The sequence below is a fragment of the Diceros bicornis genome, chromosome 24 (assembly GCF_020826845.1).
Source record: "Diceros bicornis minor isolate mBicDic1 chromosome 24, mDicBic1.mat.cur, whole genome shotgun sequence".
In the NCBI taxonomy this organism is placed as follows: Eukaryota; Metazoa; Chordata; class Mammalia; order Perissodactyla; family Rhinocerotidae; genus Diceros; species Diceros bicornis.
In genome coordinates, this window is record NC_080763.1 from 36389471 (window position 1) to 36405716 (window position 16246).

Genomic DNA, 16246 nt, shown 5'->3' on the forward strand with positions numbered 1-16246 from the left:
CCCTGGATTATCTGGGTGGGCCTAATATAACTGCCAGCGTCCTTAAAAGTAAAGGAGGGAGGCAGACGAGAGTCAGAGAAGGAGATGTGATGACAGAAGCAGGGTGAATGTTGCTGGCTTTAAGATGGAAGAAGGGGGCTACAAGCCAAGGAATGCGGGTAGCCTCTAGAAGCTGGAAAAGGCAAGGGAATGGATTCTCCCTAGAGCCTCCAGGAAGGAAGACACTAAATCTGTGGTAATTTCTCACAGCAGCAATGGGAAACCAATACAGCTGGTAAATGATGGAGTCCAGATTCAGACCCAGGTGTTCTGGTGCCAAAATCTGCTAGTCTCTTCCCTACCAGGTTATATTGCTTCAACTCTAACCCCTGAGCCTCCATTGGGAGTTATGTGCCTGTTTTTGACTTCCTCACCACATGGTGTCTCTAGTCTCCATCCCCTACAGCTCCCACCTGACGGCCTTTGCACTGACTGTTCCCTCTGCCTGGAATGCTCTACCTCAGATATCTGAAGAGTTCACTCTCATTTCCCTCATGTTTTTGCTCAGATATCATCCTATTTCAAGTCAGAACCACCTATCACCACCGCAGCATGATCCCTATCCTTCTCTGTTTAATTTTTCCCCAAGCATTTATCATCATGCTGCATACTATATATTTTGCTTATTTACGTGCTTATTGTAAAATCCAACTAGGGAAAGGATTTTTGTCTGCTTGTTCACTGCAGTATCCCCAGACCCTGGAAGAGAGCCTGGCACATGGTAAGTGCTCAGAAATTATATGCTGAATGAACCGTGAGATGGGGTAGCGAGGTCTGAACTAGACAGCGATGGAAAGAGAGATGGGATGATGAAACATGGCAGGATTAAAGCAACAAGACTTGACCTCTGAGCTGGCTGGGGATGGGAGAGGGAGAAGGGGAGGCTTTTGGCTTAGGTCTCTGAAGGGTGTCATTAGCAGGATAGAATACACATGAGGGTGAACAGGGCCTAGAGGAAGACGCTAAGTTCAGTTTTGGATACTTACAGGACATCCATGTGTGTATGTGTATGTGTATATATATACACACGTACAGAGATACAGAGAGGACACAGAGAGGAGAACAGATATACACACATATTCAAACACAAGCATATGTATAAATACATCTACAACTATATATGCTTATAAACATAGGTATACATTATTGTGAAATTTGATACTATGTTTAAATCCTTGGATATTCTAAACCAAGCCTAGGCAAATTACAAATATATATATTACTTCCACATGTAACCAAGACAAAAGTAATTAATGTGACTCTTCACAATCTCCCATCCTTTTCCCAGTCCCATCCTTTCTTTCTAAGGTGGAAGAATCTTCCCTGACTGAGTCAGTTCCTGTGCCCCTTTTCTCAGGGAAATCCAAGAAATTGGTAAAATGTAGCTAAAACTAAGGAAAGCAGAGAAGTTAGGTTTATCTACACAATGAACAGATAAGAGAAAGCAGGGAGTGGGTTAGAAAGACTGCTTGGGGCATTTGGCATTTGGGAAGGTTGGAAGTTCTAAGAAGAGTCGCAGAGATGGCTGTCAACTGAGTGGAGAATACTGAGAGGCTTCGTGAGAGGGAGAAAAGAGATGAGCATGTTTGCTGTGCAGTAAGAAGTGCCTTCTTAACGCATGTCCTCCAGAATTTAAGTCTTCTTAAGTCTTCTTTGACTGTTAGCCTATGTTTGTTGGAATGTGAGACCATCTCAGAAAGTCTACACTTCTTCAGGTTATACACAGATTGCCTAGGCATTCCATACAACTCTGGCACTGCTTTCAGCATTGATGAAGGGACAGCTGTCTTGCCCCTAACCTATCATATCATTCCATGTATCATGTAGTTGCCACATTTGTAGTGGAGGTCGACAACGTCAACACTTTCTATTACAGTATTTTAGTGATGATGAAAAGGAAGGAGAAATTTCTTGTATTTTGTACCTGGTTTGTGTTAATGAGTGAAATATTTTTTGTGTTTCAAGGCTAAAACGCCTAAATTAATCTGGAGCAGCAAAAAAAAAAAAAAAAAAGATCAAACAAATCCATCTCTCCAGTTCAGCAAGATGCAGCATTTTGAGCACCTGTTAGAGAGGTTTCCAGAGGCCAAAGGGATGCTTGCCACCTTTCCGATGTCCTGGTGGATGTAATAAATGACGAACTTGACCAACTGGGTGCAAGATGAAGAATTTTAAGGCAACATTTGGCATCATCGCAAGTCACAAATCATCACACACACAAAAAATTTAGATGACTCATGAGACAAAAAAATACTCTCTCAGGTGAGCAGCTTAATTCCAGAGCCCAGATAATAACTTAAATGTGAGTGCAAACGTATATGTCAACTTCGCAGTTCCAAATGCCATTCCGGTTCTTGGAGCAATAAGTCAAGTTCTTCCCAGTCATGATTTTTGCAGATTTTAAATATTTTATTTTTTCACAATTGTCTTAGTTCTTCTACAGTCGAGGTCATTTTCTTAAGTTGTTGAAAATAGGCTAATGACTGTGATTTAAATTATTTTTAAGTAAAATATTTATAACGTTCACATCTTGCTTATGTTATTCCCTGTCCCACTCGCTCGCACAACTCCTTGGAGCGCGACTCGTCCGTGCGGAATTTGGCTCCTATCGGCTTCCGTAGCGTTCCTCGACGACTTCCGCCTCTGACAGGCCGCCCGGCGAATGCACTTCCGGCAGCGGCGGCTGGAGCGGCCGAGGCAAGATGGTGAGTGACTAAGGGTTTCGGCTGGTGGTCGCGCTGTCACGGGGTGGGAGCGGCCCGAGACGAGAGAGCGCGGCGGCTGCTCGAGGCCCTCGGTCAGCCCGCTCCTCCGCCCGCCGGCCCGGTCTCCGCGGGACGGAGGCTCCCCGAGGCGGCGTCGGGTCCGCTGCGGGCCGGGGCCGACCGGCGGGCCTTGCCCGGGGACCGGGGCCGGGGCTTGGCGCGGAGGGCCCGGGGGGGCCAGTGGGCGGCAGAGCCGGTCGGCTCGCCTGGCTGTGTTCCCCGCGGCCGGGGCTCTGCTGCCCGGCCGGGGGAGTTTCGGCGGGAGCCCCCGCAAGTGCCTGGGACGAGCGCCTTCTGAGCCGCAGGTGGAGGATGTGCGGCCAGAGGAGAGGGAGGACCGTTCCAGCTGAGGAGGGAGAGCGGGGTCGTGGGAGACCGCTGGAGTGGGGGCGTCTGAAGGCGGCCTTGAAGACTGACGCTTCTATGATGGGTGGGACTCGCAGGGAAAGGGCCCGTGGTGCATTAGTAACAATAACAGCAGCGTTTATTCTTTAGTTCACTGAGCAGCTATTTATTGAGCACCTGCACTTTTTGGAGGGAGGTGGGGAGGATCTGCTCTAGCCACTGAGGGTACAGGGGGTGAACATGATTGACAAGCCTTTGCCTCCATGGAGCTTATATTCTAGAGAAGGCAGATAAAAAATAGAAAAAGTACGGAGTATGATGTCAGGGAGCGGAAGAGAGAGGAGTGGGGTGGCCCTTGTTATGTGGCTGCTTTATAGAAAGGGATAGGATGGGGAGGAGTGGCTGTTTTACAGAGGGTCTCAGCGAAGGCACCTGAGGAGGTGAGATGTGAGCTGAGATGTGAGCAGAGATCTACGTAAAATGAGAGAGCAGCCTATGCAAATATCTGAGGGAAACGTGGTCCAGGCAGAAGGAAAAGCAAGTGCAAAGGGCCTGAGGTGGGAATGTGTTCAGCCTGTGTTGTGAACAGCAAGAAGCCCAGACCACATAGTCGTATAGGTCTTATAAGGACTTTTGGGTAATATTCTAAGCATGATACTTTGCAGCATTTTCTCATTATTCCTCACAACAGTCCCTTGAGGTAATTATTATCCTCTCTTTACCAAGGAGGAAGCTGAGACACGGTAAGCAGCTGTGTTAGAACACAAACCCTGTCAGTCTTTTCTAGAGCCCTTGCTATGATGTATTAGATAGCCATGCAGCAGAGAAACACACAGATATTGGTAGACCTAAGTGTCATTCCTGGCTATGTCTCTGACAAGCTTTGTGACAGTAGGCAAGTCACTTAACCTCTCTGGGCCTTGGTTTCCTTATTTGTAAACTAGAGGTATTGATAGTACCAACTTCATAGCGTCTGTAAGAATTAAATGAGGGGGCTGGCCCCATGGCATAGTGGTTAAGGTTGCACACTCCATTTCGGCAGCCTGGGGTTCGCGGGTTCAGATCCTGGGCACAGACCTACACACTGCTCGTCAAGCCTTGCTGTGGCGGCATCCCACATACAAAATAGAGGAAGATTGGCATAGATATTAGCTCAGGGCCAACCTTCCTCACCAAAAAAATAATAATAATAAATTAATAGATAAAAGAATTAGATGATACCCTGAGAAGCTTTAGCCCACTGCTTGGTATATAGTAAGGGCTCACTAATGGGTATACTTGTTATTTGAGACTGAGAAACATAGTGTAAAATCCCCCAGATGGGAAGAAGTTCAGGACCCATTCAGGAAAATGTCCTCCGGTGGGGCCAGACTTGCAGGGTCGTGAGAAAAGTAGATGAACCTCAGCTTGTTTAGGTAACCATGGTAGGGTTGTTTGCTCTTGATAGTGGAGCTGGCAGTGTGTTAATTTAGAGGTGCTGGCCTGCCTGGAAGTGATTCAGGAGGACTAGGAGGGCCCGTCTAATCAAGTCAGTTCACCATTGCTCATTTAAAATGCCATCGTTTCTGAGGCATTGCTCTGTGTTAAGCGTTGTCCTGTAACTGAAGGGTCTGTTTTAAAATCAGAAATCCTACTGAGCTTCCAAGTTCTTGATACCTGAAGGTGATTCAGCTTTTCAGGTCAGGAAGAAAGACCTGCCCGAGAGCCCCAGGCTTTCGGGATGGGAGGTGTATAAGTTGCTGTTGAAAGGAAAGTCTCTTGGATCTTGGTGTGATTTCAGTAAGGAGTAAATGATTGATAAATGGTTTTTGAATAGGCGGAATGATTTAGCTTTCATGGCCTAATTTCATGAAATATACTGTTGGTGGCCTCAGTCAGGTAGTTTTATATTAAAGAATGTCAGGCTCTATACCTTCCCCTCAAGAAGGTATAGAATCTTGGCCTCATTATGGTACATTAGTTATATCTATTTCTTTTTTTTCCTCTGAGGGAGATTTGCCCTGAGCTAATATCTCTTCCCAGTCTTCCTCTGTTTTGTCAGATATACTTGTGTAGGTCCACACCTGGGGACCGAACCCAGGCTGCCAAAGCACACCAAACTTAACCTCTAGGCCACCATGGCTGGCCCTATATCTATTTCTTAATAGAGTTGTCCTTAATTTAAGAGGCAGTCAGTTGCAAGGTACACCACTGATCTACTAACAGCTTTTCAGGAAAAAAGATTCTACCACACAAAATGTACACATTGACTGCAGGGTACACCTGGAGTTCAGAAATGTCAAAATGAAGGAAAGTGTCGGTGTCTTAGAATCAAAGGAAAATAAGAAATTCTTTTGAAGTGATCATATTCTGAATTTATACCTCTGTCTCATTTTGTGTTGTGTTGTTGTTGTTGTTCAGGGTCAAAGTCAGAGTGGTGGTCATGGTCCTGGAGGTGGCAAGAAGGATGACAAGGTAAATAAGCCAGATCTGTCTGTGATGTGAGTAAATTGTGGAAAATGTCATAGATATCAGCTGAGAAGTTCTTTGGGAATTCATGAATTTAAAAATGCAAAATAAATGATCCTGTAATTCTTTAACCAGCCTGGCCTACAGATACAGTACCTTTTCATGTTTCTGAAAAGATTATTGCCCTATCAAATAAGTATTTATGAATTAATGATTTTTAAACGTGTGAAAGTAATAACATAATAAGTGTTAAAATAAATTGCCTGTAATTTTAGTGTTTAATATCCTGAGATGTGAAGAATTGTCTCAAATTATTTCACCTCAGACCTTTGGCATAGAACTCTGAATTCGGACCTTTCTGTTCCTTATTGAATAATCTGTCATTGTGTATTATAAAAAGAAAGATCAGTTACTGTCACATATTAAAATTGCAGGAATGTAAAAACAGATTTTTTTAAAAAAAGACAATTTTTAGTAACATTCTAAAAGATAAAATTATATCACCTGGAAATAGGTGATGGTTCTACAGAAATAAGTGTGTGTTTTAATATGATTTCTGTGTGATTTTTTTTTTTTCCTGCTGTTCTAAAAATACTCAAGGACAAGAAAAAGAAATATGAACCTCCCGTACCAACTCGAGTGGGGAAAAAGAAGAAGAAAACAAAGGGACCAGATGCTGCCAGCAAACTGCCACTGGGTAATGACATGGCTCCTCCTTGCAGTCTTTCCGATGCCTAGGGGTTGTCTCTGTATGTAGCTTAGAGGTCTCTGAATGTGGAGACAGGAGCTAGCGGGGTGGTTGAAGCTCTAGCTCTGTGAGTGTTCTGTCTAATTCTTGTGTGCAGCATTCCCTAGGTTGGAATAAAAGCTTTATTTTGGTTTTAACAGTATACACGCAGTATACGACTGTGTCTCCCTTTAAGAAACTCCATTAATTTCCTTTAAATAACCAGCTCCTCTAGTGCATTAAAAGTAGTTTTAGATTAGAAAACTCAGGTTGAGCAACTTAGAAACACACTTATTTCATGAAGAAATGGAGTACCACTGTACTGGAATTCACTTCATGCAATGCCTGAACATACAGTTTTTTAGTGGCTTCGTACTGAACATCGAATAAAACTCAAACCAGGTGCCCTGACCCAGCCCCCCTCCATCCTCAGCCCCCGCCGTGCCCCTCTCGTTTACACTGCCCTGCCTCGTGTTCTGGTACTCCTCTGCATGTCAGGGCCCTTGCCCTCTGCTGCCCTCTGCTTACAAATGTTATTCCCCAGTCCTTCCTGTGCTGCCTGCTTCTCATCCCTTCAGGCTTCAGCTCTGATACAAGTCAGATGAAATAATGAATTTTAAAAATATTGCTTGGTTAAGAATGTAGTCAAACAGTAGAAAATGTGCCATTAATCTACCACAGTGAATCAGTATGGTATTGAATAGATCATCAGATCACCAGAAGAGCATACAAAGTCCAAAAACAGAGTCAAGTTACATGGATAATTTATGGTAAAAGTGGCATTTCAGTTCTGGGAGAAGAGGATGGGTTATTTAATATAAATGCGTGGCATCTTTTGTTTCCTTTTGAGAGAAAGTGAAATTGCCAGATGGATTACAGGTATACATATTAAAATAGGTAAATAAATGAAAATTCAGAAATATATTTATTTAACCTCAGGGGAGGAGTCACCTTTTGAAGAAGTCAAGAAACCCAGAAACCACAAAAGATTGACAGATTTGTCTACATAAATGTTAAAATTCTTGTGTAGCATGAGACTTCAAGCCAAAAGAACACAAAAGAGTGTGTGGAAAATGCTGCATATGCTAATATCCCTAATATTTCACAGTCCTCCTCCAAGTGGATGCTTGTGTTAGAGCTAGCATGCAACAGTGTATACTGACTGAACAGTGTTTAGCACCTCTGGGGAAGACTAAAGCAAACTACCTTTTAGGTCAATGACTTTTTTCTTCTTTATATTATGTACAGACAGTTCAGTTAATACATGTCATTCTGTATTAGCTGTTTGGTCATAGTCCTCATCCCCATTTTTACCTGCTTGCTTACAACTGCCAAAATCCCTTTCCCTTTTGCATTTAGGCACCTGCTTACTTACAGTCACCAAACTTTGAATTTTTCAGAGTCCAACTAAAATAAGCTTAAGTCTTAACTTTTTTTTTCTTAAGAAAGAATTGAGTTAATTGCAAACTTCAAGCTCCAGGTATAATAAAATTTTATTTTTTAATTACAGTGACACCTCACACTCAGTGCCGGTTAAAATTATTGAAGTTAGAGAGAATTAAAGACTATCTTCTCATGGAGGAAGAATTCATTAGAAATCAGGAACAAATGAAGCCTTTAGAAGAAAAGCAAGAGGTAAATTGAGAAATTGTATAACTTTATTTTTACAAATTGGATTCTACTTAGAACCTAAAACTGTCAACGAATTAATAAAATTCAAGCATTTGAACCTTTCAGGCTTTTACAGATCATTAGCTGCCTTTTAAAAGCACCAACTGGGGCTGGCCCGGTGGCGCAGCGGTTAAGTGCACACGCTCCACTGCGGCGGCCCAGGGTTCACAGGTTCGGATCCTGGGCGCACACCAACACACTGCTTGTCAAGCCATGCTGTGGCGGCATCCCGTATAAAGTGGAGGAAGATGGGCACGGGTGTTAGCCCAGGGCCAGTCTTCCTCAGCAAAAAGAGGAGGATTGGCAGATGTTAGCTCAGGGCTGATCTTCCTCACAAAAAAATGAAAGCATCAACTGTTTGTAAATCTAGGGAACTATGAGCATCATCTGCTTTTTAGGTCTAAACGGTTTTTCTTCTCGGCATACTCTGACATAGGAGGAAAGATCAAAGGTGGATGATCTGAGAGGGACCCCGATGTCGGTAGGAACCTTGGAAGAGATCATTGATGACAATCATGCCATTGTGTCTACATCTGTGGGCTCAGAACACTATGTCAGCATTCTTTCATTTGTAGACAAGGACCTGCTGGAACCGGGCTGCTCGGTCCTGCTCAACCACAAGGTAAGTTGATAGACTCTGAGAAAGCCCGTAGGAGTGCTTTGTCCGTCCTTATTGATCGGTCCACCTGTCCCGGACCTGTGGAAGTAGATCGCCAAAGCACTCCCAAGGGTAGAGAAATTCTGTGGTTGGCATTGTTTTGTTGTAAACAAATTGTGTGAACCTCACATTCCTGTGCTTAAGCTTAATGTTCCCTGTTAGGTGCATGCTGTGATAGGGGTGCTGATGGATGACACGGATCCCCTGGTCACAGTGATGAAGGTGGAAAAGGCCCCCCAGGAGACCTATGCTGATATTGGCGGGTTGGACAACCAAATCCAGGAAATTAAGGTATGTCTAGGAACCAGCTCTGGGTTTTTAGACTCCGGGTTTCTTCCTGCTGTCTCGTTTAGGGTGCTTGGAGTTGTTTCGCATGTTTTGTTTTCTCTTTATTGATCACACCAGTTACTGACTCAGAGCTTGCCAGTTGTGGTGTTTTGTATTTGTTAATATTGACTTAGGTGATAGAAATAACAATAAATTATATGATAGTTCTTGTAGCAGCTGCAGCTTAAATACTTTTTATATGCAATGTTTAATGATTATCTGTGTGAATATATAATGTTTCCAATTGTGTTGACTTCGGTTGTGACTATCTAGAACAGTGATGTAGGGGGTAGAGTGAGTGACACACACTTACAGAGCTGTGAGGTCTAGAACATAATCCCAGCCCCTGCCGTGGTCCTGGGGTTGGGGGAAAGTGGTCATTCAGGATGGCTGTGGGCCAGCTCTCTGCAGGTTCTTTCATCCATTGGGAAATCATTCAGAGCTATCACAGATCTCCACTGGTGCCGTCTCAGACAGGTGGAACGAGCCATGATGTCCCTGGATGGTAACAGCAATCAGAAGATGTTGCCAGCTCCTGCCTGTAGTTTAATTGAAGAGGGTGAATTTTAGCTTCCTTAAGTTCCTTTTGCTCAGAAAGGCTTAAATGTTGCTCAAGGCTGACTTTTGCTGGAAAGTGAAAGGGGAATTGGGTGCTGTTAGAAAGAGGGGATGGGTGCTGGGAGCTCAACTAGGACAGGTGTCCTCTTCAGCATGTCCTTGCTGCTAGTGGAAGTCCAGCATGTTATCTCTAATGAGAGTGATTGAAATTCTAGTTTATTTTTGTTGAAAGCGAGGTATACTCATGATACCAGTTAATGGATCTGATGATAATTTCAGTAAGAAAGCCTTTCATTGTTACCGAGTGTTTGTTTTCTGTAGGAGTCTGTGGAGCTTCCCCTCACTCATCCTGAATATTATGAAGAGATGGGTATAAAGCCCCCTAAGGGGGTCATTCTCTATGGACCACCTGGCACAGGTATGTATGCTCTGTGTTTGGCACTTTCCAGGCACTCAGCTTCTCTCTTGAGCAGCAGCATTAGCCAGTTAGAATTACTTAACTGTTGAGTGAGGATGCCACACTTGCTTAGTTTAAAACAGTGTGCTCTAAGCAACATTCTGGACATTTTTGAATAAGCAACTCCTTTGGAATCATACCTGTTACAGAAAAGTATATTTATCTGTTCAACATATGCACTAAGAAACTGAACTAGACTTGAAGTTGCAGACTTCACAGAGTTAATGTGTTAAAAACAATAGTAGGGATTGCGACAAAAACTAAACACCAGTAGGCACTCCCCGCAAAAATGCCTGCTCAATGTGAATGCATTTACAGTTCCCAAGAACTCTTTCTCTTCTATACTCAATCAAATATACTAGATTATATGCTGTAAAACATAATACCTTCAAATCTTTATAAGAGTGAGTCTACTAAAAATAGTTTGTAAGAAAAAATAAAAATAAATAAACCAGGATGCTCAACTGTGGCTGTACATTGAATTCACCTTGGGAGCTTTAAGAAATACTGATGCCTACTCCCATCCCTGAAGATTCTGGTATATTCTTCTGGAGTGTGGCCAAGAATCACAGCCGCAGTGGAGAATCACTGATTTAAAAGCTATTCTGTGCTGTTCAGATTAGGTTCATTCTCTAGTCCACTGGTACTGAATGGATATAATATTGGATGAATAAATGAAGATTAAAATACATACAGTCACGCATCACTCAATAACGAGGATACGTTCTGAGAAATGCGTCGTTAGGCGATTTCATCATTGTGAGATCATAGAGTGTACTTACATAAACCTAGATGTTACAGCCTACCACACACCTAGGCTGTATGGTACTAATCCTGTGGGACCACTGTTGTATATGTGGTCTGTTGTTGACCGAGATGTTGTTAAGTGGCATGTGACTGTATACGTATTTGGTTCATTATGCAGTAAGTTGAGTAAGTTGTACAGTCCAGGACTCAGCAGTTCATTGCTATGTAAATTCCAAAGGGAGAGCAGTTATTTGATTGAATTGAAACCATGTTCCCAAGAGGATCTTGAGAGCTGAGGATCACCCACTGGAGGGACTGGGAGACAACTGTAGTCAGAGGCAAGGAGCTCTTATAGCCTGTCATCTTCCAGTTCAGGAAATTAAGATTTGGAGAGGCCAGTGACTAGCCCAAGGCCCCAGTGGCTCTGGGAGTTGAGCTGGTAACAGGGCTGGAGCTGGAATGCAGGCCTCCTGACCTGCAGCCACGTGCCACCTTTGGGGCATGCGCACTACAAGGGGCTGGGATATGAGGAGCTAGGGTGAAGCACAGGGTGGCAGGCCCGTCAGGAGGAGGAGGAGAGAGAGACTGGTTCAGTGATCCCTCTGGCCATTGTAATGTCCCAGCAGCTGAACTTGGCTGCTTCTGGACTGTAAGATCCCATGCACTTAGAAGGTCCTTTTTGTCTTCTGTTCACCATTCTTAACTGTTGCTCTCAAGGAGTGGTCCAGCCTTCTGAACCTTTGCATCTGCCACTCTGCCTGCCCAACCGAAGGGAACATCATTGCCACATCTTGCAGCGAAGTTTAGCGCCGTCCTTCTTCCCACTTGCACGAAGTCTTCTGTGTCACTCACCAGCAGCCTCCTCCTCCTCCTTCCCCTGCAGGCCTGAGGTTGGTCCTTTACCAGTTCAGCCTCTAACTGCCTGTGTCCTCAGGTGACTGCCGAGCCCTTTGCCCATTTTCCTTCAAAGGGGCCAAGGTCTTCCAGCTCTAAAGTTCTCAAATTGGGTGCCCTTTGCTGACTCTTGTTTTTGACATGAAAGAGCAATATCAGGGAATAGAGCAGGATTAGGAATGTTGTTGGAGATCCTCCCTGAGGTTGGTGAGAGGAACTTCCTCATAAGGGCGCACCACAGACTGAGAAGAGTGTGCTGAGCTTTCAGCAGCTCTCAGTTGTGGCTTCATCAGGAGCTGGTCCTGTCTGAGTTATCTGAGCCTGCGGCCCAAGCCCACCCAGCAACAACTCTTCAGTAACCCCAGGGTGCTGCAGGCCTGGTGTTCAGGAACACTGTTTCTGTAGGTCAGACCTAGGATTCCCAGGCCTTTTTTTCATCACTGATAGTTTCACAGTTGAGTTGGGCTCTCTAACCCTGGTTGCATGGGTCAAGTTAATATTATATGCAATTTAATAACCCAGTAAGAAATATTTTCTGACATTATGATGAATTTAGGAAGATAGTTAAAAATAATCAAAATGTTATTTAGATTTTTCTAAATTTCCTCTTAGCTGCTTTGGAGAACAGAACGTCAAGATACCTCAATAGTGACATGCCTTTTCATCACAGGGATCCACCCTATTTGATGTCCATTGAAGGTGGTAATGACAGAGTTTTTAAGTTAAAACAGCACTTGAGGTTATTTCCCTTTGTCTTTTTCTTTTTTAATCTAAAATAGGTAAAACCTTATTAGCCAAAGCAGTTGCAAACCAAACCTCAGCCACTTTCTTGAGAGTGGTTGGCTCTGAACTTATTCAGAAGTACCTAGGTGATGGGCCCAAACTTGTTCGGGAATTGTTCCGAGTTGCTGAAGAACATGCACCATCCATCGTGTTTATTGATGAAATTGATGCCATTGGGACAAAAAGGTAGACTTTCTCTTACCTATTTTGCATCATTTAGAGGTAAAAAACACGTAGCTCTTCTCTGAGAATGATCATTGGGCACTCGCTGTGCAGCCTGCGCGTTGGTTTGCCACGTTCCTACTGTACATGGCTCTCTGTGGATGCTTTAGGCTCTGCTCTCCCGAGTGCCAGGTAACAACTACCTAGGAGTTGTGCATGTCTGGAGACTGCTCAGTGGATAACCATGCCTTGAGCACCCACTCTGAGCCAGGCATCCTCTGGACTCTGGGGACATGACCGTGAGCACGAGTCTCTGCCCTCAGGGAGCTCACAGTGAGGTTAGGGGATCAGACACCAAATGTGGAGACTGAATAAATGATATAATTTCAGTCATGAAAACCACTGTGAAGAAAATAATGTGATGTGTAACTTAGCCATTGGGAGGGTGTGCTGATTATTTTGCTAAACTGAGGGTGTGACATATGGGTTGAGACAGAAGTGTTTTGTTGTAATTCCCCTGGAGCGGTTGGGTCTTCATTCCTTCTCCTCTTCCAAAGATATGACTCAAATTCTGGTGGTGAGAGAGAGATTCAGCGAACGATGTTGGAACTGTTGAACCAGTTGGATGGATTTGATTCAAGGGGAGACGTGAAAGTTATCATGGCCACAAACCGAATAGAAACTTTGGATCCAGCACTTATCAGACCAGGTCAGATTTGCTTTTATTTCATCATGGAGATTGAATGTGTTTATATTATGTGTTTCTTAAGTGACTTTGGGGGGATTATATAAATGTTACATATAAATGCAAATACTGTATTAAAACTTAGAATAACTTACCAAAACGATGTCCCCTGGAGATTACAGCTAAGTAAGAGTGATGTACTCTCTGTAGCTTGGCTCTTTGAATTCCATTCTTACGTTGGCATCTTTTCTTTCCCATAATGAATATTCCTCTTTTAGCCTCAGTAACTTTTTTCCAAAGAAATAATTTACATGATAGCTCAGGTTCATTTTTTACGTTCAGGTAGCACCAAAAGAAGCAGTAGCTAATGTTTTTACTCTCTTTTATAATGTTTTTAACACTATGATATGTCCTTTTCCACTACATATGCCTTTCAGAGACTGTTCCTTTCATTTGTTTTTAAAGGTACCAGAACAGAGAGGATTTCTTTTAAATGGGATGAATTCAAATGTAGAGATTTACAAACTATAAAAATAAATGTTTACTTGTTAAGATTTGGACCTCCCTCCCACAGGATACTGTCTGACTGGGAGCCGAGCTGAGGCCTCTCCCTGAGCTGGGGCAGAGCCTGGGGCTGCACAGGTGTGTGACTGAAAACCTTTTACACCTGCAGGCCGCATTGACAGGAAGATCGAGTTCCCCCTACCTGACGAAAAGACTAAGAAGCGCATCTTTCAGATCCACACAAGCAGGATGACGCTGGCTGATGATGTAACCCTGGACGACTTGATCATGGCTAAAGACGACCTCTCTGGTGCCGACATCAAGGTGAGAACTTGGGCTGGATCGTACCTCTTAGTATTATCACATACATGTATGAGTTAGGAAGTTTCTTTCCAGATGACCAGAATTTAGAGCAAGGCCTGGCAGCACTGAATATGGGTACGACCTGCTTTTCATCGGAAGAACTGGGTTTTCATGAGGTCTAAGTGCTGTGGTTAGGTAGGGACGGCACGTGCTGGTGCCTGTACTGAACTGCATATTATTGGCATCTATAGACTAGATGAGTATCTTGGTGAGTAAAACTCTCTTTTTAAAATTGAAATTATTTTTAAATTTTGCACCAGCTTTCTATGTTGAAAAACTTCAAGCCTTCAGAAAAGTTGCAACAATAGTAAACACCCGTATGCCCATCACCTTGATTTATCAAATGTTACCCTTTTACCTGTTTGCTTTCTCTTTTCTGCTGAACCATCTGAAATATCCTGAGGGCCATAACCAAATAGACACTTGAACGCCAGGATTAATTGTGTTTTTACCCGTCATATTGCAAGGGTTCTTGTTTTGTTTCACTGTTGGCAAGTAATTATTGAGAAAATAAATATATTAGAATAAATACTAAAACTTATTTAACTAGAATACATACTAGAATGCATACTAGAATACATATACTCTTACGACTATAGGTAAATGAAATGGATGTATACTCTGTTGCCTCTAAGTTTCCAGGCCGGGTATAATTTCATCGATTTTCTAGGAGTATTACTCCCCTTAACGAAAGGGGAGCTGTGAGAACTTCTTGACTTGCCAGGCCACACAGCCGCTTAGAACCTGAGCCAGTTCTAGAACCTGGAGCCAGTCCTCTTTGTTGATTACTCCCAGTGTAAGCCACCTCAGATCCTTTGAGAAAATAATTAGAATGCTTAAAACATTTAAGAAATCTAATAACATTTAAGAAACCTAATCTTTTCCCAAATGGTTTGAGTAATGTGTGTTTAATCTGAGTGTCTTACACCTAATTTCAAAATAGCTCTCTGAATTGTTTGTTAGAATAAAAATAAAGTCACTTTCTGAACATGCTGTTCTTTCTTTCAGGCAATCTGTACAGAAGCTGGTCTGATGGCCTTGAGAGAACGTAGAATGAAAGTAACAAATGAAGACTTCAAAAAATCTAAAGAAAATGTTCTTTATAAGAAACAGGAAGGCACCCCTGAGGGGCTCTATCTCTAGTAGACCACAGTTGCCTTCAAGGAAATGGCTGGGAGTGTCCTGACGCCTGAGAGGGATGAGGTTGGGGAGGTTGCCCAGAGGAATCCACGTTCCAGTTGATCTTTATTAGCAAAACATCCTGTGTACCTTTCTGCCGTGATGCGTAGGATGCCCATGGGGCTGTTGGTCTGTTGGTTGCGTGCAGCGCTCTCTTCCCAATAAAGTGTGCTCTTTCTCAAACAGTCCATCCTCTTTCTGGAGCCTCCACACCTGCTGCTCAGCAGCAGCAGGTGGGTGGATCTGGGTGTTAGGGAAGCTTCTGGGTGATGACAAGAAGTGCAGTACCTGTTGCCCCCCGAGCTGGTGGTTGAGTGAGTTGTACAACATCTGCTAATGGGAAAGAAATGACCATAACCACATAGCCAGCGATCTTTGTTGTTTAAGCAACAAAGTCTGAGTTCATGTGGCTGTGGCTTCAAAAGACAATACAGCTTTCCCTTTTGGAAGCTCTACGGAGCACGTGGGTTCTCAGCACTCTGGGGGCAGGAAAGAAGTACTGATGTTGCTAGGGGACTGAGGGTTCCTAAAAGAAACCTCAAAAGGTCGGGGCTGAAGAAGCTCATACCAGGCCTGCCTCCCTTTGTTATTGGGTTCAGAAACTTCATCCCTCTCAAGAGCTTGCAGAAACGTGCCAGAGCTTCCCCTTCCTTTTCTCCATTTCCTGCACTGCTCTTTCCTTTCTGAACAGTTCAGGGTGTATCAAGGTAAGTGTCCACTTGGTTGGCTAGCCAACTTCCTTGGGTGCTCTGAGACAGTGCCCTAGAAAGTGCTCTATGTTGCTTTCCTGACGTCAGTCAGTTTCTAGCTAAAATTCTATTCTACAACACTGGCTTTTCTGGATGAGGTGCGAAGGAAATATGTCTTTAGCAAGTCTACAGATTGTGACTTTTTTTTAAGAAAGCCAGAGAAGCTGGACAGCCCTCAGAAATCA

The 16246-nt window shown here is 43.5% G+C and overlaps 1 protein-coding gene across 1 annotated transcript; it reads left to right on the plus strand.

The window, feature by feature from the left end:
* Positions 1 to 2708: 2708 nt before the first annotated feature.
* On the plus strand, positions 2709 to 15497 carry PSMC1 (proteasome 26S subunit, ATPase 1). Its single transcript, XM_058567537.1, has 11 exons — positions 2709 to 2744; positions 5550 to 5603; positions 6198 to 6294; positions 7835 to 7959; positions 8432 to 8617; positions 8816 to 8944; positions 9860 to 9956; positions 12416 to 12605; positions 13139 to 13290; positions 13940 to 14094; positions 15142 to 15497. The coding sequence occupies exons 1-11, from the start codon at positions 2742 to 2744 to the stop codon at positions 15274 to 15276; spliced, it is 1323 nt and encodes a 440-aa protein (XP_058423520.1). The 5' UTR covers positions 2709 to 2741; the 3' UTR covers positions 15277 to 15497.
* The last annotated feature ends 749 nt before the right edge of the window (positions 15498 to 16246 follow it).

Coding starts and splice junctions, on each gene's coding strand:
- PSMC1 (XM_058567537.1), top strand. Junction 8,618..8,815: donor CGGTCCTGCTCAACCACAAG/GTAAGTTGATAG, acceptor GTTCCCTGTTAG/GTGCATGCTGTGATAGGGGT. Junction 9,957..12,415: donor CTATGGACCACCTGGCACAG/GTATGTATGCTC, acceptor AATCTAAAATAG/GTAAAACCTTATTAGCCAAA.